Source organism: Pogona vitticeps, chromosome 1 (assembly GCF_051106095.1).
Source record: "Pogona vitticeps strain Pit_001003342236 chromosome 1, PviZW2.1, whole genome shotgun sequence".
NCBI lineage: Eukaryota > Metazoa > Chordata > Lepidosauria > Squamata > Agamidae > Pogona > Pogona vitticeps.
Genome location: NC_135783.1, coordinates 59,857,376 through 59,881,518, shown reverse-complemented (window position 1 = coordinate 59,881,518; position 24,143 = coordinate 59,857,376). Strand labels below are relative to the sequence as shown.

General features: G+C 39.4%; 1 protein-coding gene across 1 annotated transcript; it reads left to right on the top strand.

Moving 5' to 3' along the window:
* The first annotated feature begins 1,263 nt into the window (after positions 1-1,263).
* MAP10 (microtubule associated protein 10) lies at positions 1,264-23,047 on the top strand. Its single transcript, XM_020786789.3, has one exon. It carries the CDS (start codon positions 15,253-15,255, stop codon positions 17,836-17,838), a length of 2,586 nt encoding a protein of 861 aa, XP_020642448.3. The 5' UTR covers positions 1,264-15,252; the 3' UTR covers positions 17,839-23,047.
* The last annotated feature ends 1,096 nt before the right edge of the window (positions 23,048-24,143 follow it).

Here is a 24,143-nt window from a genome sequence, read left to right as displayed (position 1 = left end):
AGTTCTTATCTTCAGAGCAGATTATTTTAAGCTGTCTTTTAAGCAATCCATCTGCCCACACTGGAGCCTTGAAACTCATGGGAAGTTGGTGTCAGAGAGACTCCACTGGCTCTTTGCCGCTCCTCTCCCCTTCCCAGCCAATTAACTAGGGTGAGAAGCTGGCCGCAGTGTTGGAGAGGCTCGCCCACCTCTCATTCATCTGCTCACTGCCTCTCACCCTTTGCTTGACAGCTGCTCAGCAGAGGTGGGAAGCTGGTCTTGGGGCCAGAGCAGGAGGGGCTCGCAGCCTCACAGCAGCCTCACAGCTGTTCTTGTCAGCTTCCTGGCTGATCACTGCTGCCACCGCTGCCTCCCCAACCGCTAAGGTGATCTCTGGAGTCTGCTGGCAGCAGCAATGCTCGCTGTCAGGGCGCTGCGCAACCACTATGCCATGATGAGCCTGGTCTCAGGCAGTCTCTTTGGCTGCTCTTCCTCACCTGCCCCTTGAGCCTGCTATGCTCTGAATCATGCCGAAAAGAGTGAATGCCCTAGGCAAGGGATGGCGTGTGGTCCAACACTGGGGGCATTCAAGAGAAAATTAGACAACTATATGACAGATCTACTTTGGTTTGGATTCTTTCATTGAGCAGGGTGTTTGATTTGATGGCTTTAAGACATAAGACATAAGACATAAGAAATTTATTTGTCATTGCGCTCACAAGTGGGTGCAACGAAATGAGGTGCTCTTCCCCAAAGTAAAACTGGACAACACTACAAAAAAAGTTAAAATATACACAACTTTCACCATCCAAATATAGATACCCCGTTTTCTCTCAGCAATTTAAATTCCACCAAAAACCTATGGCCCCGCATTTAAACTCAATACTGCACTTGGGTAAAAACTGTTCTTGAATCTGCTTGTCCTTGCTTTCAATACCCTGAATCTCCTTCCTGATGGTAATAATTTAAAGAGCTGATGTCCCGGATGAGAGGAGTCTTTCAGTATGTTAGATATCTTCCTCTTACATCTGTTCTTATACAATTCTTCCAAAGAGGGGAGTGAACAGCCAATGATGTTTTGGGCCGTTTTAATCACCCTTTTATAGGCCTTTTCCTATAGAGCTGCTGCTGACCTACTGGCTGCTTATAGCTCATTGCCTCAAAATGTTAGCTGTATAAAAAGGGGCAGCTTTGGAGCTACGTTATTGCAAACTAGTGCTCTCTGGGTATTTTGGCCAACAGTTCCTTGCAGCCTCAAATTGCATGGCCAACGGCCAAATGATTATTGGTGGTGTCATTGAAAACACTTGGAGGACACCACTGCAGGGAAAGTTAGGTTACAGATAAGACTCAATCAAAAATTGAATCCAGTTAAGCTTCATCTCTAGATTAGTACTGTAATGGAGTCCATTTCTCACTTTAAATCTTTTCTTGTGTGTGATGTGTTTCTTTTTGGTAAAGATGCTCATATAATTTTTTTAAATGGAAAGTAGCATAAACATATTGAAAAGTGCATAGTGAAGTTATCATAAACCTCCGTCTGAACCAACAATACATTTTCTAATGTAAACAGATATTTTTATTTCTACTCTAATAGAATTTTATGCTGAAGTGACACATTTCTCTAAAAGATCAATAGCAAGATACCTAAAGGATGATTGCCAAAAGGGGAATTCCTTAAAATGGCCTTAGAACAATTGGAATAAAGAGCCCAGACATAGAGAATAAGTGTATCAGGCAAAGTATATAAATGGATTATGAAATGATGGCTTAGCACTTCACACAAGACATTGGGATAATTTGTATGTTAAGCAGAAAACCATGTAAAGGCATGCCTAGTAAAACCTATCAAATATGAATCATTTCATCTGGGGGAGGGGACCTAATGCAAAACTGTTTTATGTTTTAAAATACAAAATATATTATTTATAAAATATTTATTAAATGTATTTAAAGCTCTTTTAACCAATTTTTCCGTCAAGAAAGAACTCCCAGAGCAGCTTACAAACAATAAATGAAAGCAAGATAGTTCATATCTGCAGGCTTACAATATGAAAAGGCACAGTACAACAAAGGAAAAGGGGGGGGCGGAATTGAGAGGGGAAAGGCAAGTACTGTAATCTTTCCTCAAGCAAGGTAGAAATTTCATCTCTTTCTGCTGCAGCTTTACATGAATGACTGCCAGTGGCGACACACTGCTTTTTGTGCTGCCTTGTGGCCCCAACCATTGCTAGTATAATATCACCCCAACTCCTCCCACTTTTCTGAAAAATACAAAGTGAGCCATGTGGCCCTTACATGATACAAGTGCAGGAGAGGCAATATCTAAACAAAGAAGCAAAAACAATTTGCAAGCTTCCATGGCTCGAATCTACTTTTTAGGCCATGCACTATTATTGCACAAACAGTATTATAAATCATTTTGCAATTCAGCTCTTGGGCAAAAAAGTTCTCCAGCCTGTAGACTTGGGAAAAATCTGGATGCTGAACTTAAGCATTCAATCAGATGAGGAGACAGATATTGGGCAATAGTTTCATTGATGCCATTATGAAATAACATACAGAAAAAGTAATGGCTCTTCATGTTCCATTGCCAGAAAAGGGGAGGAAATGATTACTGTCCTTAGATAAAAGGGCAGTGATGTTAGAAATGATGCTGTTGATGACTTACACGTATTAGCCAATCAGGCTCACTGAGGGATATTTAAACCACTGCTGAGAAAGTTCTTTTTGGAGGGCCATGAAAGAGAAGATCTCGGGACCTTGGCTGGTGAGGAACAAGTCAGTCAGTGACCATCAGAGTTTGAGAGATGTTTATTTATTTCCTGCTATGGTGTAACTCAGAAAATATTGCATCTCTGTTGCTAACTGTTATGCCCAGGAAAAGGAGCCTTGTGGTCTGATTCTGCCTTCACATTAACTTTTTTAAAAAATGTTGTGTATTTTTTTTCCAAATGTCATAGCTGGAATCCTACTGGTTAACAACACACATGCAATCATTTCTGAGTTACACCATAGCACTGACTGACTTGTCCCTTATCAGCCACTGCCCCAAGATCTTCTCTGCCATGGCCATTCAAAAAGAAGACCTTTCTCAGTAGTGGTTTATAGCATCCCTCAGTGACCCTGATTGGCTAATATGCATAAGGTTTGTTTAATAATCTATGGCTAACGGTAACCAACTGATGAAAAGTTGGAGCATGTTTTGCAATCAGACATGTGACTAGACACATGACTAAGATGTGTCTTAACAATTAATCAATTAGCCACAATTCAAGGATAAATTCAAAATAGGTGTGTATTAGCTTTAGAATTTAGAAGCATCTTTGTTTAGAATTTGTACTTTTTGAAGGGGATCCAGAACGTTCTGGAATTAGAGAAGATGTGACACCCTTCTGATGCACACTTAAGAGCAGACTTGTATTTTTCCAAAACTCCCCCTTTTCTACAAAATTTTAAGAAGCAATCTAAAGGCAAGACTTAATTAGCATACTGGGGACAGCTCATTATTTATGAGATGGAAATCTGGATCCCGGATGACTGAACTCATTAAAGACTATTTGGAATAGCGCCCATCTACTTCCTCCACAGCACCCACACAGCAAGCAATTCACACAATAATTAATGCAGTGTTTTCTCAAACAATGCATGCTTTTGACAAGAAGCTTTTTCTAACACTACTGAACTGAGAACCTGACACTATTAAATTAAGAAAGTTGCAAAGCAGCAAATGCAAAAAGAAATAGCAGCTTTTGTGATTCAGTTTTCTAAGCCAAAAATATAACATGCCAAGTTGGACCTGTAATAAAATGTTGCAGTGTAATTTTACAGAGTTATTTCTGCTGGGAGTTTCAAGTACGGAAATTCCAAGTCAGTCACATTTTACTACATAGTAGTCTGTTTTCTAAATCACATCCAACATTGTGTAGGTGATTGTACTTAATTTTCTCTAGGTCTTTGTGAACAATTTTCTTCTCTCTCACTCACTTTTACTATTGTCAACCTTCCAGTTTACAGAATTAGAAACAAATATTTGCTGAAACGTCCCTGTTTTGCTTTATAATATTGTCAACTCTCACTACTGAAGTATGTTTCTGGAGAGAATTGTGCTAAGCACCCAATATCATCAGATAATAGTGCAATAATATAATGGAGATGTTTTGGCCTACCATGATACAGCAATGGAGAAAAAAACTGAACATTCTTTAAGAAGGTTTTGTCTCAGATATTAGAGTCTTACAATCTACAAATTCAGGTGGGAAACTGAATCATCCATTTACTTATCAGCATCAGCACCACTTTTATGTTTCATGAATTCATATCACACAAAACTTACTTTCAGCATCACTGTTGAGCAAATCTAAAAGACCTGAATCTTCACATGCAATTTTACATTCAAAGCATGAACGCAAAATCTGAATGGTGAAATCACTTTCCAGCAAATTCTGAATATTTATTAATATTCATTTCAGCTTTCAAGCAGGGAGAGACACAAATACAGGCAGAGATGCTTTGTAAACATCCTTTTATCCTTCTAATCTTATACTGAAGTTACAGCATGTGATGTCATGCCTCATGCTGGGGAGGCTGCTAGTTCTCTAAATTTCTCTGACAATTGTTAAGCAAACAGGCAGCTGTAAGTGAGGGTGGCCAAGACCTGAGAAGAATCTAATAGAGGCACAACATGCAAAAGAGGGACATATTACAGGGTGAGGCACTCTCCTTATAATTTCTAGGATAACTGCTGCAAAAATGCAGAAATGACTCAGACACAGGACTAGTCCAGTGCTGCAGACAGAGGATGTAAGGGAGGGGAGTATCAATAATGACCTTGAGATCCCTGACACTTCTGAGCTCCCAAGAAAGACTATAGTGCCTAAACCCAGGTCCAGTGATACTCACTTCTAGGGGGCTCATCCTTCATGGAGTTTGTGCACCAGCAGAAGCAGTATGTTTAGCGTAGACTCAAAATTAGAGATGGGCACAAACCGCTAAATGGTGGTTCATCTTGGTTTGTGAAAGCCCATGAACCATGAATTTACAAATTTTCCCCAAATGAACCATAAATAGGGGCAGCAGTTTGGGATTTTTTAAAATACAGCCCAGTGGCTGTCTAAAAAAACCCAAAAATCTGGCTGCCTCCCCACCCACACAACCTGCCCTACCCCCCTTCCACTGCCCCCATTGCATCCCTTCCTTTTCTTGCTGCTACCTCCTCCTCCACTCCTACTGCCATCTGGAGAGACTGCTGCTCCCACAAGCTGGCTAGTCTCTGCGCATGGCCTTGCCACTTAGCTGAGAGGACCCCCACCAACTGACAGGTCAATGAACTAAAAAAATAATTTATTTTCTTTTCTAGTTCGCTAGCCTGTCACCCATCTGCTCATGTCCCCGTCTTCCAGTTGAAAGGCGGGAACATGTGCAAAGGCCACTGGCCTGCATTGGGGCACTCAAGATGGCAGCGACAGTGGAGGAAGAAGAGGCAGCAGCAGGAAAAGGTAAGGAGGTAGTGGGGCAGTGGAAAGGGCAGGTGAAAGGGAGCAGGGACAAGCTGTGGAAGGCAACGAAGCAGGGGGTTCATAAGTCACCCAAAAAATTCACTGGTTCTCCAGTCTGAGTGAACCTAAATCAAGCTGAATCAATGAATTAGCCATTTTTATGAATTTCGTGGTTCATTGTTAACTTCGTGCACATCTCTACTCAAAATGCTTTTACAGAAGGTGAAATTATTGCTTCTATAAGGTTCCACAGTCCTCAGCAAGGGGATAAAATCTGAGAAGGTTACTGAAGTTCAGACAGTATGTCTCAGCTAAGAAGACTTTTGTAGGTTGAATGAATGAGTTGAATTTATTACCAACAAACTGCACCGTGCAAAACAAAATAGAACATGCAATGTACATTATGCCAAACACTGCATCCACATAGTATATAAAACGTATGCTACAAGTATCCAAAACCAGGCCGGGGATCATTGTGTTATAACTGTAGCAAGCTATAGCAGTCCCATAAAATCTGGTCACTTTATTCGTAATATGGAGGACCTTATCAGAAAGAAACAATGAGATATAAAAATATTCTACCTGAGATTTTTTTAAAAGAATAGATAGACAGTTATGAAGGGCCTGGTAGAAGGTACAGTGTAAAAGAATTTGTCCCACAGTTTCCACTTCCCCACTATTTCTGAGACATAAATAAACCTGATAAGGTTCTTGAGATATCCCCTCCAAGAGTACAGAAGGTAAATCATTCAATTGGGCTAGTGAAAAGGAGTTCATGAATTTGGGAAAAGTTAAATTAGCCAAATAGATAGAGAGCACAAATAACTATTGTAGGCTGTAAAGTAATCACTATGTTCCTAGACATCAGCAGGTGGTATTGAGACCTTCTGTCTTTAATTTGCCCTTAAATTCCAGCAGAAGACAAGATATCTTGTAGGATATGTTGTCTGTTCTGGAGGATTTGTTCTGGCTGCTGAAAGACCTGCTACAGATATCTTGACCCTAACATACCCCCATATACCCCGGCTTCTCTCTTGCCCTTTCCCTCTGCTTCAATCTTTAATGGCACTGTTGGTCTATCAAGTGGGAGGAATTCCTGATCCTGAAGGCTTTGAACATAGTTTGCCTGTGCTTAATGGATTTGTACCCTTCTAAATTGCCTGTGTCTCCAAGACATGCAACAGTGAAAGACATGGTTCCTGTGCCTTTAATAATAAGGGATGCTTTCTGCATGTATGCTTTCTCTTCAACTGACAAAAGGTATATACCAACACTGCAATTTTTGTTTGACCATTAAACATATAGAAGTGCTGACCTCTTCTGCAACCAGGGCCATCCTGACAAGGCTGACTACTTCAAGAAAGACTAACTGAAGCTTCTTGGGTTTATTTTGATCCTCAAAACCACTGTTTGAAGCAATAAATAGCAATAAAAGTAAGCAGCTCAACCATTAACATCCACTGGAATCCTCTTGAAGTCTGCAGCTGAAAAAGAAAGCCCAGAGCTTAGCTGAGCTGCCATCTGTTCTTTGAGGGCGAAAATAAAAAAGAAAAAGGAAAAAAAAAGAAAAGAAAAGATAAAATATTTCTGTTTAGATTCTGGGCAAAGCTGCCAAATTATAAACCTCTGACAAAATATGGTTTGGCTTCACGATGAGTCTATGAACTGACGCTAGAATGCACACAGTAAAAACATATTCTTAACCAAACAAATATTTGAAGCTATTTTTTGTTCATAAAAGCTCATGTAATTGTTTAATTCACTTTCAAAACCTTCCTGAGGCTTTAAAATGGCTTTCAAAGTCAAAGGCACTGTCTGATTTTTAACTGCAATTTGCCCTTCAGGGTTTGCAGCTTGACCTGTAAGAATACTGTAAATGTAGCTTTTCAGGTGGTGTTGAGTGAGCTGAATAAATATCCTCCTGGAAAGAAAGGGCTCAATCTTAAAAGGTTCTGGGTATCTGTAGGATTGCTTTATTTCAGCAGGAGATATCTGTACAATAGACTACCTCAAGATGTAGCCTCAAGATTTTCACTGCTTCACACATAAACGTGCAGCTTTGACAAAACTCTCTTTTATGGATAACTAAGTAAATGGGATGCCAATGTCTTTCAGTGGGAATAGATTGTTGCCACTAGAGATGGGGGTATTTGTATATGAATACCCCCACACAGCTGGACTTAACGAGAGTCCGGCTCCCGGGGGCCATACCGTCCACTCAGGCGTCCAGCGGCGGCCCCTCTCTTCTTTCCAATCCCGGAGCCCCACTCGGCTGGCTGCTCCTAGTAATGGGAGGGAGGACGAGTCTATCTGCAAGGCTGCTGAGTCACTAGCTGGGTGGTGATTGGAAGAAACAGAAGGGCCGCCGCTGTGACTGGTCCCGGGGGCGGACCCTCATTAAGTCCATATCTAGTTGCCACCTATGGCTAAATAAATAATTTTGGGATTTTTAACTATTTGCAATAAGCTTCTTGGGTACCATATGCAAAAGTATCAAGATTTGAATGGATATAATTACCACTTAATTGTACCAGCAATACACAATTGAGTAGTTAATTGACTAGATGGGCGGAGTATAAATGCAATAAATAAATAGATAGCTGGATAGCTAGATAGCTGGATAGCTAGCTAGCTAGCTAGGTAGATTGATGATTGATTGTTTGAATGAATGAATGATTTCCAGGAGGACCACATGGAGGAAAACTGCAATAGCCTACTCCAACTTGGTACACTTCAAATGTATTCAATCAAAACTCCTATCATTTAAGAATAACAATGTCTAAGGTTGCTGGGAATGTTGATATTACAAGCCAATACTTCTAGAGAGTATCTGGTGACAGGAGAACCACTGCAAACCTAGAATTCAAATTTTTTCCCCAATTCTTGGCAAATTTTGTTGTTGTTTAGTCGTTAAATTGTGTCCAACTCTTCGTGACCCAATGGACCAGAGCATGCCAGGCAATTAGCAGGAGACAAAGTGGATATCACATACAGAGCCTAGGAAAGCTAATGAACCTATTTTTGGATTTATCCTTGAATTGGACTATTTTTATTTATTTATTTATTTATTTATTGTATTTATACCCCGCCTATCTAGTCATTTCGACCACTCTAGGCGGTTCATTTTACACATGACTTATGTACAGTTCTGTGACCAATCAGAAAATACATTACTTCATTTTCTGTAACATAAAAATATCTCAACATATATATTATTTTCTTAGCCTTCTGATATCCTCCCAGGAAAAACTGAAGGCCTAATAAAAAGTGACCACCACCTACCATAAACAGAAGAATTATATAAATAATGAAAAGGACAATAAAAATGAAAACAAGCAGATAATCTTGTCTACCATGTTGCTTGTCAGGAAAGAGAAGACTGCATAAAATAAAACCTGACCTTTCAAAGAGATAGCACTTCAACTCATATTTTTCATTCCACCTTGTCAATCTGCTAAGCTTGTCCTTTTACTGTCAGAACACTGATTTGGCATTATTACATGAACAGGCCTTTCAAAGAACTTACAACCACTTTTTAACAAATAGATTTGAAATAATTTTTCCATCAATTCAATAAAAGGTCTAGCCAACTGTGCCTGGAAATGTATTGTTAAAAGTAGTTGGTTAAAGGTACAGCTCAAAGACCTAAATAAATAATTAATTACCATTATAGTTAGAATGTTCAAAAATAACACTTTCTTGCTACTCAGAAGTAAAATCAGTGTAAACAACAATGTGATTTGCATACTGATGCAGTGGTACATTTAGAGGTGCAGTGCTCTTGCCTTCTGTGAGAACAATCTAGAATGCAGGCAGCTGGCAGCTGGATCAATCTGTGCAAGTACATCAAATAAGAAACAAAACTATAAAAGCAAAAGCAAAAAAAAAAAATAAAGAAGATGAAAACATTGTGGCACCTTAATGACAAAATACGATATTTTAATGAGAGCTTTTGTGGGCACTTCCTCAAACATAAGGATCAATCTGTATCAACAAATACATTTTTTGTTTCCATTAGGACCAGCTCTTTTGTAATCCAGAGGGCTCTTAATTACCTATTCAAGAACAAACAACACTCAAATGCTTTGTATTAGAACAGGGATAGCTTGCAATTGTGTATTTTTTGTGGAAACACCCACTTCTCCTCCAGCAGCTGTAGACTAGCAATAAATTCAGACAGAACAGGGAAGTCCCAAGGCAGTAGCAATTGATGTCATAGCTTTTACTAGTCAGAAAGTCACAGTACTTTGACTTTGGGAGTCATGACTTCACTGTACCATTGAACAGACATCCGATTTACAGTATAATTGTGACTCCTCATATGTGCACAGAACCGTACAGACCTTACATATGTATATAACCTTCTCTGGAACCAGGAAATGGAATGTAATTCTGAAATGTTAAGTAGCACCATAGTGAGTATACAATACTTTGTTGCACTTCTATCCTGCATTTCTTTCAGTACATTAAAGGAGGGTTACCTTCACAAGAATGCAGTGAGGTGAGACTGAGAATCATCTAGTGAGATGCACTAACTCCCACACAAATCCTGCTCCAACATTCTTAACATCTAGATCACATTGGTTCCCTGATTTAAAGCTGGTACATACAGGGGAAAATTATGTGCTGTAGTCTTCAGAGGACTCAAGTGCTCATTCATCACATGCAGCCCCCAGAGAAACTTCAAACACAGACTCATCTTGATACCGTGTTTCCCCAAAAATAAGACAGGGTCTTATATTAATTTTTGTTCCAAAAAATTTTCAGGGGATGTTTTATTTTTTCCATGTACAACAATCTATGTTTATTCAAATACAGTCATGTCATCTTCTGGTTGCTGTACAATGGTGGAGGGCAGGCTTTCACTTAACTGGGGCTTATTTTGGGAGTAGGACTTATATTACGAGCATCCTGAAAAATCATATTATGGCTTACAGTATTTTCAGGTTAGGTATTATTTTCAGGGAAACAGGGTAGTCCACATACAAAAAGACCAGAATTACTGAGGAAACAGTGTAGTACCATAATCTGCAGAGGGTAAGAACATGCATGGCATCCACTTTTTGAAACACTGTGCTTTCACACGCTTTTACAAAGACTGCTTTTTTACAAACACACTGAAGGGAAAGAAGCTTCCATTAAACTCAGTGGGGCTGACATTTGCAGAAATATGTTTAGGATTAGGTTGCAAAGCATCAAACAAGGAGCAAGCACATGTGGGAATTTCTGCCTATATGTGATTTTTTCTGGCATGGAAAAATATGATGAGAGAAACAGAAATACAAGGCTACTGAATGTGGGTATATTCTTGCCTTTTTGAAAAAAAATATCATTGTTCAAGTCACTTTATGATTCACTATGTGATTACCTGAAGAAACACAGTTCTAAGATTACTTATTTAAATTAATGTGTGAGCTAGCTCAGTGATTAAGAAACCTATATTCTAGACAAGAAGCTACTGTTAGGCCAGAATATGGAGAAGCAGAATGGATTCCAATAGGTAAATATGTAAAAAAAGAGTGTATTTTATCTATTTATCTCTTCAGTTTATATGCAGAATGCATCATATGGGAGCCTGATATACTCAGAAGGGCAACTACGGAGGAAGGATAAAAGATTCTCAGCTATAAGCATATATTACTTAGAAGTCAAGCACAAAATTGTCCATATTATAGTGTTCTAATTGAGGCATATGGGTGTGAAAGCTACACAATGAAAAAAGATTAGAGGAAAAAATTTACTCATCTGAAGCAGTGTCAGAGGCAAGCTTTACAGATTCCATTAACTGCCAGATAGGCAAATAAGTGAGATCTAAATTAAATCAAGCCTGAACTCTTACTAGAAGATAACATGAATAAACTGAGGCTATCATACTATAGACATATCATAAGACAAGACTCAGTGAAAAAGTAAATAATGCTATGAAAAGTGGAAGGCAATAGAAAAAGAGGAAGACTCAACATTAGATGGGTTAATTCAATAAAACAAGCCACAGCTTTTAGTTTGCAACACATGAGCTAATGATACGACTTCTTGGAGATCATTTTTTCAAATGGTTGGCATAAATCAGAAATTGCTTGACAGCACCTAACCAAAAAATAAAAAATAAAAAAAAATCAAGAGATGACAGAACAGGCAACTGAGTGATGACACAGGTGGCAGTGATCTATTTATGAAATTAGTTTTAAAACTGAGCACTAAATTCAAATATTAGTCCCAACTAGAGTAGACCTACTTAATGAGAAGACTTTTATGTAAAAATTCTATTGTGGACTTTCTTGTTATGTGCCATCAAATTGTAACTGACTTATAGAGACCCTAAAAATGCTTTCAAGTAAGTGAGATATTTAAGGATTACCAGTTCCACTCCCCCAATGAGTTTCCATGGCTGATTGGGAATTCAGACCCAGGCTTCCTGAGTCCTAGTCCATCACTCTATCCATTATACCAGTGGTCCCCAACCTTGGGCCTCCAGATGTTCTTGAACTACAACTCCCAGAAGCCTTCACCACCACCTCTGCTGGCGAGGATTTCTGTGAGTTGAAGTCCAAGAACATCTGGAGGCCCAAGGTTGGGGACCAGTGCATTATACTATATTGGGTTTCACATTGTGATCCTAGGCCACCACAAATCCACAACAGGATTCTAGCCATTAAGTCAACACTTATATACTGTAAGTCCCTTCAATTCACTGGGTCTGCTCTAGTTAGTAATGTATTTCACTATGCAGTAGAACGATACTGTACCATACAATAAAACAAATATTTCACTATATGCATTTGGCTTAGAAAACATTTTAAATTACTGCTACCTTGAAACAATGTATAAATAGAAATTTCAATAATTCAGATATAGTCTTCCTATCAGGGATATCAGATTTCAGGGTATTGGCCAACATCATAGGTAATTAGTGCTTTCTGTATTCTGAGGTAGGGAGTGAAATCTCAGGCTGAGGAGGAAACACTATGTCTGTGTAGCGGGGTTTTTTTAAGCCTGAGCACCCATCTCTATCTATTCCTAATTAGTACCAGAGCTCACTACCTTAACATGAAGGTATTTTATAGCTATGTACTTGAACAACATTGGCACATCAGAAAGCCATTAGTTAAGGGAGAAGAATGTGTGCTGGTGAATATGTCTGCACTTCAACCCCTCATGTCATTTTGTGCAAGACAGAGAGTGGAGTTGGGAATATTCTAACTTTCAAATCTTCCTGCGGCATAAGGCTTTTAAAATCAAAAAGCTCCTCATGGGCTGCTAGTGAGCCCTCCATAGGATGATAGGACTGGACAAATTCCCCATGTGTCAAGTATATTTTAAGGCTGTATGGGATGTGAGCCTGAGCAGGAACAGTCTAAATTGTTGCTCCTCTTTGGTAGTTTCACATTTGCCCACTGATTGATTGATTGATTGATTGATTGATTGATTGATTGATTGATTGATTGATTGATTGATTGATTGATTTGTCTGTCTCTCAGTTGCGTATTTAGTTTGCTGGAGCCATTTATAAAATTCCATTTGTGGCCCAGAAATAGTTTTGGCATTCTTTTCAATCTTGCTTGCCGAGTCTCTTGTGACATCACAGAGAGTCCTGTGTAGTTAAACTGCAGTACTATAGTCAAGTGTATGCTCGTGACCCGAGTCCAATCCCAAAGGTTCAGTTAGCTGGCTCAAGGTTAACTCAGGCTTCCATCCTTCCGAGGTTGGCAAAAGAATAACCAGCTCACAGGCGGGCAATGTGTTGTTTGAATAATTATAAATCACCCAGAAAGTGGTCTAGCACTATGGGGTGGTGTATAAAACAACAACAATAACATCACTATGGCCTGGCCTCTGGTCCCAGGTTTTGGCCCTGAAACCTCAGGGAATGGAATTATACTGGCATGGTAACCTTACCTCTTGTACATCACCTCTCTCTTGAAATGAAATACATCTATAGTTATATTTTGTTGAGACTGCTGATTCCAGAAAATAACCATGAATTTCAGCTTAAAATAACTCTAATGGTAATAGCCTGTTCACTGCCTTCTATAAAAACTGTATATCTAATGCAATCCATACTCTACTTGGCTAGTGAAACTTGTACTCCATAATTCCAGTATTTTTAACATGACCAACACAAACTTAAATCTCATCAATAGTATACAAAAATTCATACTACAAAACAAAGAAGAAATATCTGGTTGTTTCTATAGGATGGGTCAGTGTTTTAACATGAGAAAAAAGTGCCACAGCTCAGCTACAGAGCATGTGCTTTGTACAGTACAGTATTATCTTCAGTTAGAAGCCTGTTTGAGCGTTACTATTGTTGCAGCTCAAATTCCAGTCCACTGAGATGAGTTACTTTAATCCCAATAAGCAAGAATAAGCCAGATCAAATCTGATGAATTGGTTCAAACTGCTGCGAAAAGCAATTTTCTCATCTGCAAATAAAGTACCATACATGAATTATTCACTCCAAATAATTCCAACCCCAAGTGTTTTAAAGTCTTGGATGAAGCCCAAAACACAATCAGATTAAGGACAAGTCAGTGAATTTGAAGAATAAATATTTTGGAATACATTTAATTTCCCTTCTGATTGCTAAATGTTTGGAACAGTTCATTAACTCTTTGAAGTGTTTCTCTGCTTCAGTGAATAATAAAAGCACTTTTTACAGTGATATTGTTCACATAAAATTGCTCCCAAGAAATCACTGAATTTTCAAAAGAACTTGTGGAATTAGACCCTACTTTCATGTTTCATGTCCAATAGACTTACAACCTTGTTCTTCATACTCTAAATATTTTATTTGTCCTCCCATAACAATTAGCCAGGAGGAAAACTGAAGGTCTGAGTTCTCATTTGTTTCGATTATGAATTCACCAAGCATGTTTGCACTCATGGTTTCCTATTTCTGCTAACCTTCTGGCAGTTGGCAGACATTTTCACTCAGGCAGGCCTTTGGAAATTGCATGTCTTGAGCTATAACATTTTAATCAATGTGGCGACTCTCATTTTAAAAGTAAACTATTGTTAACCTTTATTCAAATAGTTTAAAGTAATACAATTTTAATTCTAACATTATAATGAACTTAATTCTATTTTAACAGTTATAAATCTGTAATATTTTAATTTTCTGTCACTTTCCAAACAATATTGCATGCTACCTTAAGTTCCAACATTAGGGGAAAAAAGAGTACATAAATTCAATAAATAAGTAAAATATTAAATGCAGTGTCATGCATTCTATAGGTGCGTGCAAAAACTAACAAATCTTACCAATCAAAATGAAAGCCCGAGTGCCAAATTTTAACTATGGAACTACGCAACCTTGGGCCAGGTGCTCCCTCAGCACTTGAGCTACCTCACCGGGTTGCTGTGAGGCTCGATGTGGGGAGAAAGATAATCTTGAGCTTGTTAAAAGAGTAAGATAGGTGGGTATAATCAACAAGACAAAATAAATATATTTATCCTCTACTCCTAGTGCCCATGCGCTGCAGCAGCTGCACATTTATTCTCCTGTTTTAATAAAAATGCTCATAGCACTCGTTGCCGTTCGGAAGCAGGCTGGCAAACCAACATCCTTCTCCCACACACAACCCTCTCCCAGGGTTGACGAGCCACCGACGACTTCCCGTCGCTAGACAACAGAGGCCCGCCGCTTCCATAGAGATCATTATATAACCCACGGCTGCGGCCCTGCGACTCCGGCGGCTCCCGCTCAGTCTCGCGAGAACCAGCCCTCCTCCTCCTCCTCCTCTGAGCCGCCGCCGCCGCCACCGCTGCCGCCGGCATGGCTCTCTTTCTCCCCTCAGCGGCACCGGGCATGGAGGGAAGCGACGGCTGCGAGGAGAGCCTTTTCTCCCTAGAGCTGTTGGTGGAGTCGGCGCGGGTGGAGCCGCGGCTGCTCCCGATGCCTCTGCCCGCTTGCGGCCCTTTTCGTCCCGCGGTGGCTCTGCGCCTCTTGGACTTCCCGACCCTGCTGGTGCGCGCCCCGCACGCCGCGCCGGGGCCTGTGGTGCCCTTCGGCCGGGGCAAGTCGTGCCTCTTCAGGCTACGGCCGGCCGCCTTGAAGGACCTCCTGAGGCGCTCTCCGCTCTCGGCGTTGCTGCTGGCGCTGCCGCCCACGCCAGGCCCTGCCCGCCTCCTGGGCTCCTGCAGTGTCTCCTTGGCCTCCGCCGCCGAGGAGTTGCTGCTGGGGACGGGTCCTGGGGGGCGAAGGGGCCAGTTCCCGCTACAAGACCTGATGGGGGAGCAAGTAGGGGAGCTGGGACTGAGCTACCGGCTGACCAACCTGGGCATCTCCCTCCTGGGGCACTTAGGGGAAGGAGCGGCCCCAGAGCAGCCCCACCCCAAGCAGGAGCGACACCAGGAATTCTCCCGCACACTGGGCAACCAAAGCAATGTACGAGCCAGCCTGGAGCTCATCCCAGAGGGGGATGAAGATCAGGAGCCTGCCTTGGAAGGTGGCAGCCAAGCGTCCTTAAGCAGCCCTCAGATAGAGCGACGCTCCAACATGTCTGGCCTTGGGGAGGGAGTTCGAGAGCTAGAGATTGAGGCCAATGTCTTTTGCCCTCCACCAATGTTCTACACCTGTTCAAGTGAAAATCCCCATCCCAGGTCTAGGTCGCCAGCACCTGCAGTAGTGACAGTGGCACCAGCGCAAAACACTTTTCCAGGAGAAGAAATCAGAGTTCCCTCCCCTGTGCCTCTTACTAAGGAAAAACCGTCAAGTATTATCCAGGAGGTAACCCCATCACCCCAGATACTTGGCAGCCCTGAGCAGCTCAGACAAACTTTGAACCAGCTGCCTCTTTTGAATGCTTTATTGGTAGAGCTCTCCTTGCTGAACAAGCAGCCTCCACAAGCACAACCATTTTCTGTGCACCCTCAGTTAGCATGGCTGTATAAAAATGCAGAAGAAGGCACAAAATCACCACCTCCCATTGCCAAGAGCACATGTCCTTACCATGAAGAGAAAAAAACTACTCATCGCAAAGAGAGGGGAAGGTCAGCTAGCCCCAAGTTAAAAAGAAATCGCCCAGATCATTTAAAGTGCATCTCTCCCTCCTTCCAAGTCAACTGCCCTAGTAAAGGATTCACAAAACTGACATACTCTGAAAGGCTTGGTGGCCCTGAGAAAAACAATACTAAGGAAAACTCTCCCCCTAGAAGAAAGCTTACTTATGGTCTTACAAATACTTTAAAACTTCGCTTGCTGCGGTCCAATCCAGGTATGTTAAAAGTTCATGAAAAAAGAGAACTTCGAAGAAAAAAACAAGGAGACGTAGTTGAAAAGAAAGGTAAAAGCTCTTCAGCCAAAGGCAAACTACTCCATGGTTCTCCTGAGTGCCATGCAAAGTCTTCTGAGCACTTGGATGAAAAAAGCATCCCAGAGGAAAAAGCTCAAATTAATGAAAATGTGGAGACTTTAATACAAAACAGTGTTTGCCATGATTGCCCTACAAGCAAGAAAGTTGCAGCTAAAGCTGTGAAAAACAGTGAAAATGGGAAACAAAATACATCAATTGAAGTGGTTGGCTCTGCTTATGAAGAAAAGCATTTGAAAGTCCATCTGCCAAGAGTCTTTTTGCAGGATGCTGAAACTCATGAGAATAAAATAGACACAGAAGTAGTAAAATATGTACAGCATAGTGATTCTGATGTTTCAGTCATACATATCGATACCCAGAGCAACAACTGTGAAAGTAGCCGTGAAGTTAAGAATTTGGAGGAAGTCCATGCTAATTCTGAGAGTGCTGCCTATTCAGAAGATTTCACCGGTGATGACAGTTCGGGCACAAACTTGGAAGCGCAAGAGAGTAGCCATGAGCCTTTGTTGGTAAACCTAGATCAAAGCCAGTCCATCATGGATTCAGATTCTAAAATATCTGAAAGAAGTTTGGCTGATGAAAGCATTTCATCTCTTCTTCCAATACCTTCAGCTATGTCACCTGTCCATTATCTTAAAAAGACCTGTGATTTAAAATTGAATGGGAAAAAACCTACTGTTTCTTTTGACAAATCTATTGATGATTCCCCTCCTGCAAGGATGTTAAAGGAGGGACTAGGCATTGAACAGATCAGGAAGGAAAGGAGCAAAGATGAGCAGACCTTGGAGACTAAAGAAGTGTACTCTGATATGAGATGTAGCATAGCAAAAGACCAGTCATCTGCAGAAAAGAGCAATTCACTAAGGACATCTCAGGTTAGCTCTTATTTACCGTCCAATGTATCTGACCTTGATCTTAGTGGCTTAGAAGAAAGCAATGCATCTGAAAAAGAAAAAGAGGATGACTTTGAGATGGTGGATATTGCTAATCAGTGTAAACATATCAGTGAATTGGTAGTAAATAAACTTCCTGGGTATACAATGTAGTTATCAATAACAATGACTGGATCAAAGTGAAAATGTCTTTATTCTATAAGCAAGCATTTTACAACAATCTTAGTGTTTCACAAATGCAAATTTTGTTGTATAAGTAATGCATTTAGAAATGTTCAATTGGTATCTTTAGATTAATGAACAATCTAGAGACTGTATGATATGTTTAAATCTGCACAATTAAAATACATATTTTGGAGTTTCACTCACATATATAAGCTTGTATACCTGCAGATGTTTTGTTCCCAAGCCATATCCTAGTAAGTTTTGAAACTTAAGAGACTTGAAAGGTAGTTTCCAGTTTAACACCTAGAAGCAGCTAGAGTTTATGCAAGAAGAAAAGTCTGTTTCCATATCTGGTATTTGCATGGCAAATTTAATTTGAGAGAGTGAAAATAACATAGAATATTATCTAACAAAATCTCACTTCATATGCGAATGAATGCCTAATTCATTTATATGGCTGATTTATCTGTTACTCTCAGTGATGGGACAGTGTGAGTTCAGGTCTTGAACATAAAATAAGCTTCCAGAGGAAAAAAAGCAGGAGGTTGTTTTCTTTGGTAGACAGCAAAGAGTGGCAGAAGAATACTTGCAAAAGTCACCTGATCCCTTGCCAAGATGAGTGCACTTTAGCCATGACTACCAGTGTTGATGAGAGGCACATGCATTTTTTCACAGAGATAATGTATGACTCATTCCTTATGTATGCGTGTCTGTTCAGGTATTTTTAAAAGGTTCTGTGCAAATACATTTGTGCTTTTGGTGCAAAAATGCAAGCAAAGCCATTAGATAATACTTCAAAGAGAATATCTCTGCACTAAAACTAAAAGGGTTGGGTGAATGATTTGAAGAAAATTAGACACTGGGAGGAAGATTTATTTATGCACATGCAAGAGTCCCACTTAGAGCCTTACTTGAAAGGGAAAAGAGTTTTAGCTGCATGCTACCTATTTAGCATATTGCATATTTAGTCCTAAATTCAGTGTGTAAAGCTTTCAGTGTGTGGCTTTCAGTGACTTGTTGCCAGGTGTGGGTTTTGCCATGCTGTTGCAAATGGTTTTATGTACTTGAGCTGGTAAGTAAAAAGTCAAATCTTGTGTATGACAATCATTCAAAAAATTCACCTTGCACTAAATGACTCGTCACCGCTCAGACAGTTGTATAAATTGGTATTCAGTTCTTTCTTGTACTACCTTCTTGCACATAAAGTGTTTTTGTACGACTACACCAGCATCCAGTGATTTTCTGATAATTAAAACAGTGTGAATGTAGGCAAATAAGGCATAGAAGCTACACATTTTAATGAATAAACAGCAAAAGATTTGTTTTCTTTATGTGTAGCACAAACAAAACAAAACTTTGTGGCACCTTTAAGTCCAACACTTATTTTAGTATGAACCTGGATTATAATCTGCATCTTCAATACTGAGACCATGGCGTACACAATGTCCTGAAGAAGTGGATTATAATTTGTGGACAACCATCCTAAAATGAATCTCTTAGTCTTAGAGGTGCCGCAAGACATTGTCATTGCTGTGAATTCATGCTAAAACATATTAACATAGATACCTCTTTGAAAAGTAATTATTAGAAAACTGTAAGAGGAGGAAACCTGTTATGATATGATCATGAATGGTTTTTACACACATGCACCAGATTTTACTAATCACTCCTACATTTATGTAGCAGGAATTATTGAACTGTCTACACTAAATAAGATGCATCCTGATACTTTCTGCTTAATCTGAGTGGCTGGAGTTTTGTGATAAAGTATTATATGCAGTCATATCAGTTGGACTAAAACACAAAAAGGTGAAAAAAACTACTTAAACTACAGTCATGTACTCACTTGCATGGAAGTAAATCTCACCAAACATAGTAGGGCTTATTTCTGAGAAGACAGAAATAAATTCTTTAGCTAATTGTAGAAATGGGAAATACTGTACTTAAGGACATTGAATTGAGTGATGCATTTGAACAAAATGGCTGTTAGTGCATCATTGCAAGCTGTGATTGCTCTGATGTTTGTATAAAAATACAAATTATTTTAAGTTTCATTAGAAGAATAGTTTATCTAAAACATAAGTAACACTAGTATGCTACACAAAGTATTTCTGTGAAGAGTCTCAGTCATACAGGTGTGGTTACCTGGAAGTTGAGTCGTGGCAGTTGACATGACTTGGCTTCCAGTTACACAGGGTAGATTTCAGTATTCTTTTTTCCAATATGATAAGATTCTTACAGGGAGAAGGGATAAATAAATAATAAAGGAATATAGATTAAAATAAGTAATTAAGCAACATTATAAAATAAAAATATAGAACAATAGAGTGGATTAACTGGAGGGAGGAAAATTTCAGTTAAGTTTGGAATGGGCTAGTAGCATTAAGAATGCTATACAACTAGACTGGGGAGTATCTGGTTTCAACATGTTGGACTAACTAGTTTTGGAGGACATAGCCGTGTTAGTCTGTGCTGCCATATCAGGCAAAATCTAAAGAATCAAAACACAACCAAGACAAAAATATAGGGCATCTTAACTATTATATTTTAATGTAAGCTTTTGTGGATACGTCCACTTTGTCAGAAATGAAAACAATGAAATGTTGAATGAAATATCAGTTTAACAAGTAAAACATTCTAAATACTCATTGGCTCTTGGTATGGTACATCAACATGGAGTAATTTATGTTTTAGGGTACTGTTGCAAACTATCATGTAGAATTTAATGCTTCAATTGTATAAGGAAATCTGCATGTGCACTAAGTCAGGGGTCCCCAACTCCGGTCCGTGGGCTTGCTGGAACTGGGCTGCGGAGACGGATCTCGCCCCTCCCCCGCACAGTTAGCATGTCGCACTCACATGCGTGCGAGCGCGACCCCCCCTGCAAGTGTGGGGGGGCCCCGCGCACAGAGCCCGCCCCCCCAACCGGTCCGTGGTCCCAAAAAGGTTGGGGACCACTGCAGTAAGTGTTCAGGTTTTTTACTTTTGTTGATGGCCAAATTATTTTGCAACTATCTTGTAATAAAAAAGTGATTAGGTACAAGTAGGATTCAACAGACTCCACCAGGCTTTTGATTAGGTACTGAGACACTAATAGTGGCAGGCTGGGTTTAGAAGTTTGAGGTCACCTTTTGTATTATGCTGTGTTTTCTATAGTTTGTTCTTCCCAATCTCTTGTTCTTTATCAAGATTTCCTTGTATCGAATCCAAGTAATTCTGCATTTCTTAGATTTATTAGCTTCTGTATTTTAAATATGTAGAACAAAATGCCACCCAAGAAGTGAGATATTTCCACTAGAAGTTGGTTTAGATTTACAAATAGAGCTGTTTAGATGTCTTGGGCCTGCTTGGTTAACAAGGTGTGTTATAGCTCCATTTCATTAGAATTGTTATTTTAAAGCAAGAATATTTTATGAAATATTTTTAACACTGAGAAATTCCAGTTTCTCATAATATGTTTTCCTTAGTTTTAAAATGGGATAGTTGGATATTTTATAATTTAGGGTTTTTTTGTTTTTTGTTTTTACGTGTGCTAGTGGACTACTTTTATCCAGTCAAATAATTTGCAGCTGACTCTGGGAACATCTTCCATATACATAAACTGAACTGTAAAACAACCCATTTAAAAAATATTTTCAGACACAGTGCTGCAAGCCAGTATACCATGTCATTTTTAGAGGGCCCTCAGATTCTTAGGAGCAGCATTTTGCAGGGTGCAGCCATAAAATAGACGTAAAATCTGTTCCAAGGACCAAACTCAATTTATATTAAGGATCCAAGGTTCCGTACAGTGAAACATTTTTGGCAATACTGTAATAAAGCAAAATAATGCATATCACAGAGTTCTTAGCATGGTATACTCATTGCTTTGCTGGAATCCTTTGGAGTAATATTCTCAGATTCTGTAATGCTAGAGGATTTATGGAGAAAGAAACAAAACTAATGGTGTAGTATCAAAAGTGCAATCCAGAAAGGATAAGCTGTGTTTAAATTTCACTTAAATTAGTGGGGCTTTTGCACAACTAAGCCAGAATTGTATTGATAGTTCCACCGAGAATAGTATTAATGGGATTCATGTTGACTTAACATTCAACAGTTGATTCAATAGGTCCATTTGAATAGGAGCTAGTGTTTTGATCACATACTAATACAGTGGTGTCTTGCATAGTGACGATAATCCGTGCAGCAAAAATCTCTGCAAAGTGATTTCATCGCTATGCAAAAATAAAAAGCGCATAGGAATGCATTGAAACCCCTTCAATGTGTTCCTATGGGCTTAAAACTCACCTTAAAGCGAAAATCCTCCATACGGCAGCCATTTTTGCCGGCAATCGTAAAATCTTTGCTAAGCGGTTTCGGCGTTAAACGGGGCGCCCGTTAAGTGAGGCACCACTGTACTATTGTATTAGTACTGAGTGCTCACTGGAAGGACAGATCCTGAAGCTGAGGCTCCCATACTTTGGCCATCTAATTAGAAGAGAAGAGTCTCTGGAAAGGACCCTGATGTTGGGAAAGTATGAAGGCAAGAGGAAAAGGGGACGACAGAGGATGAGATGGTTGGACAGTGTCACCAAAGCTACCAACATGAATTTGACCCAACTCCGGGAGGCAGTGGAAGACAGGAGGGCCTGGTGTGCTCTGGTCCATGGGGTCACGAAGCGTTGGACATGACTTCACGACTAAACAACAACAAATATTATTGTACCATAAAGACTAACAAAACAAGCATCTTGCCACATGAAGATAGTAGTTAATGTATCTTGTGCTATGGAGGATCACAATACAGTAACTATTAGTATTTATCACGCAACAAGTCTCCATGTTTGAAATATGTGTCACATATGGTTATTGTTTCATAAATGTTTGTAGGCAAAATAACAACATTGGATGTCTGAGATAGACTGAAATTATGGTAGGAAAACATACAAATTGACTAAGGTAAGAAAAAAGTGTAGTAGGATAATCCAGCATTACTCCTAATTTAGATAGTTCTGTAAAATCAGGGGGATTTATTTAGCTATGACTAACAAGTCTCATTTATTTTTCTGATTCTACACCCTGTAGGACTAACACTAGATTTAACCCAAGGTAATTAACTGCTGAGTGTTGAAGTGCTATGTATATAACCTAAACATGCCTTATTTTGAATGCTAAACTCTTGGCAATATTAAACATGAATAAACTATTGCTATTTGTAGTGAGTGTTACGTACATTCATTATAGAATTCTGGTATGTGTTCTTTTTGCATTACAGTCTCATTGTAAAGAATAAACTATGTCATGGTAAGGAAATTTACAATGCAAATTAGGCAGTGTTTGTCTTTTTACCCGTGAGCCACATTATATAGTATTATATTATTTTTCAAGATAATATGTTTTATTATGAGTGCCTAGTTATTAGCAGAAAAGATAAATGTTTTTGTAATATTCCTTCTGTTCTTTTTCCTTACATTTGGAGAAGGCTTTCTCCAGACATGTCCTATTAGCCCAGCATATGTTTATCTATAACCTCTTTATATTACGTGCTGTTTTAAATCCATGGTTTTCTGCTGCAGATGATTTCTGCTTGCCTACAGCTAACCAGTGACATGTGCACATGTTTTTGATCATTTATTGTTCTTATTTTTCTGTAGCTATCTTCTAAATATTTAATTCAGGTTTTTTAGTGTGTGAACATGAAAATTGGGGGTTTCTTCCCTAATCACCTTTGCTGTTTGCTGTAGGCTAAAGTCAATTATCAGTCCTAACTAGAGTAGAGCAAGTGAAATAATGGGACTGTTAATACTTACAAAAGTCACATTGATTTGGCAGGTCTACTGCAGCAGATTACAAGGTTTAACCTTCTAAATTGCGTATGTTTTATTTTTCTGAAATCAATGGAACAAATTAATAATTTTTCAAACCTTACTTATTAATATGGGTGGGGATTAAGCACAACCAATTTCAGTTAGATTGTTTTTCTTTAAAAGTCAGATAATCTTAGATAATCACCTGGCAGATATGCTTTGGTTGTATTCCTGCATTGAGCAAGGGGGTGGACTTGATGGCCCCTTCCAACTTCACTTTTCTATGATTCTATGATTTTTCTCAGCCATTTGCTGTAATAAAGAACTACAGCGACATGGCCAGCAAAAATAATAAAGTGAGTACAATCTATAACAGTGAAGGAAATGCATGCAAAACAATTCTGTTAAGTCATGACAGTCCAATGGCCAGCATCCCATTTATAATACATAAGATTGTCTATTAAAAATTCAACATTCTGTTGATAGGTAGACATTCCCAAAGTTTGT

Coding starts and splice junctions, on each gene's coding strand:
- MAP10 (XM_020786789.3), top strand. CDS start 15,253: ATGGCTCTCTTTCTCCCCTCAGCGGCACCGGGCATGGAGGGAAGCGAC.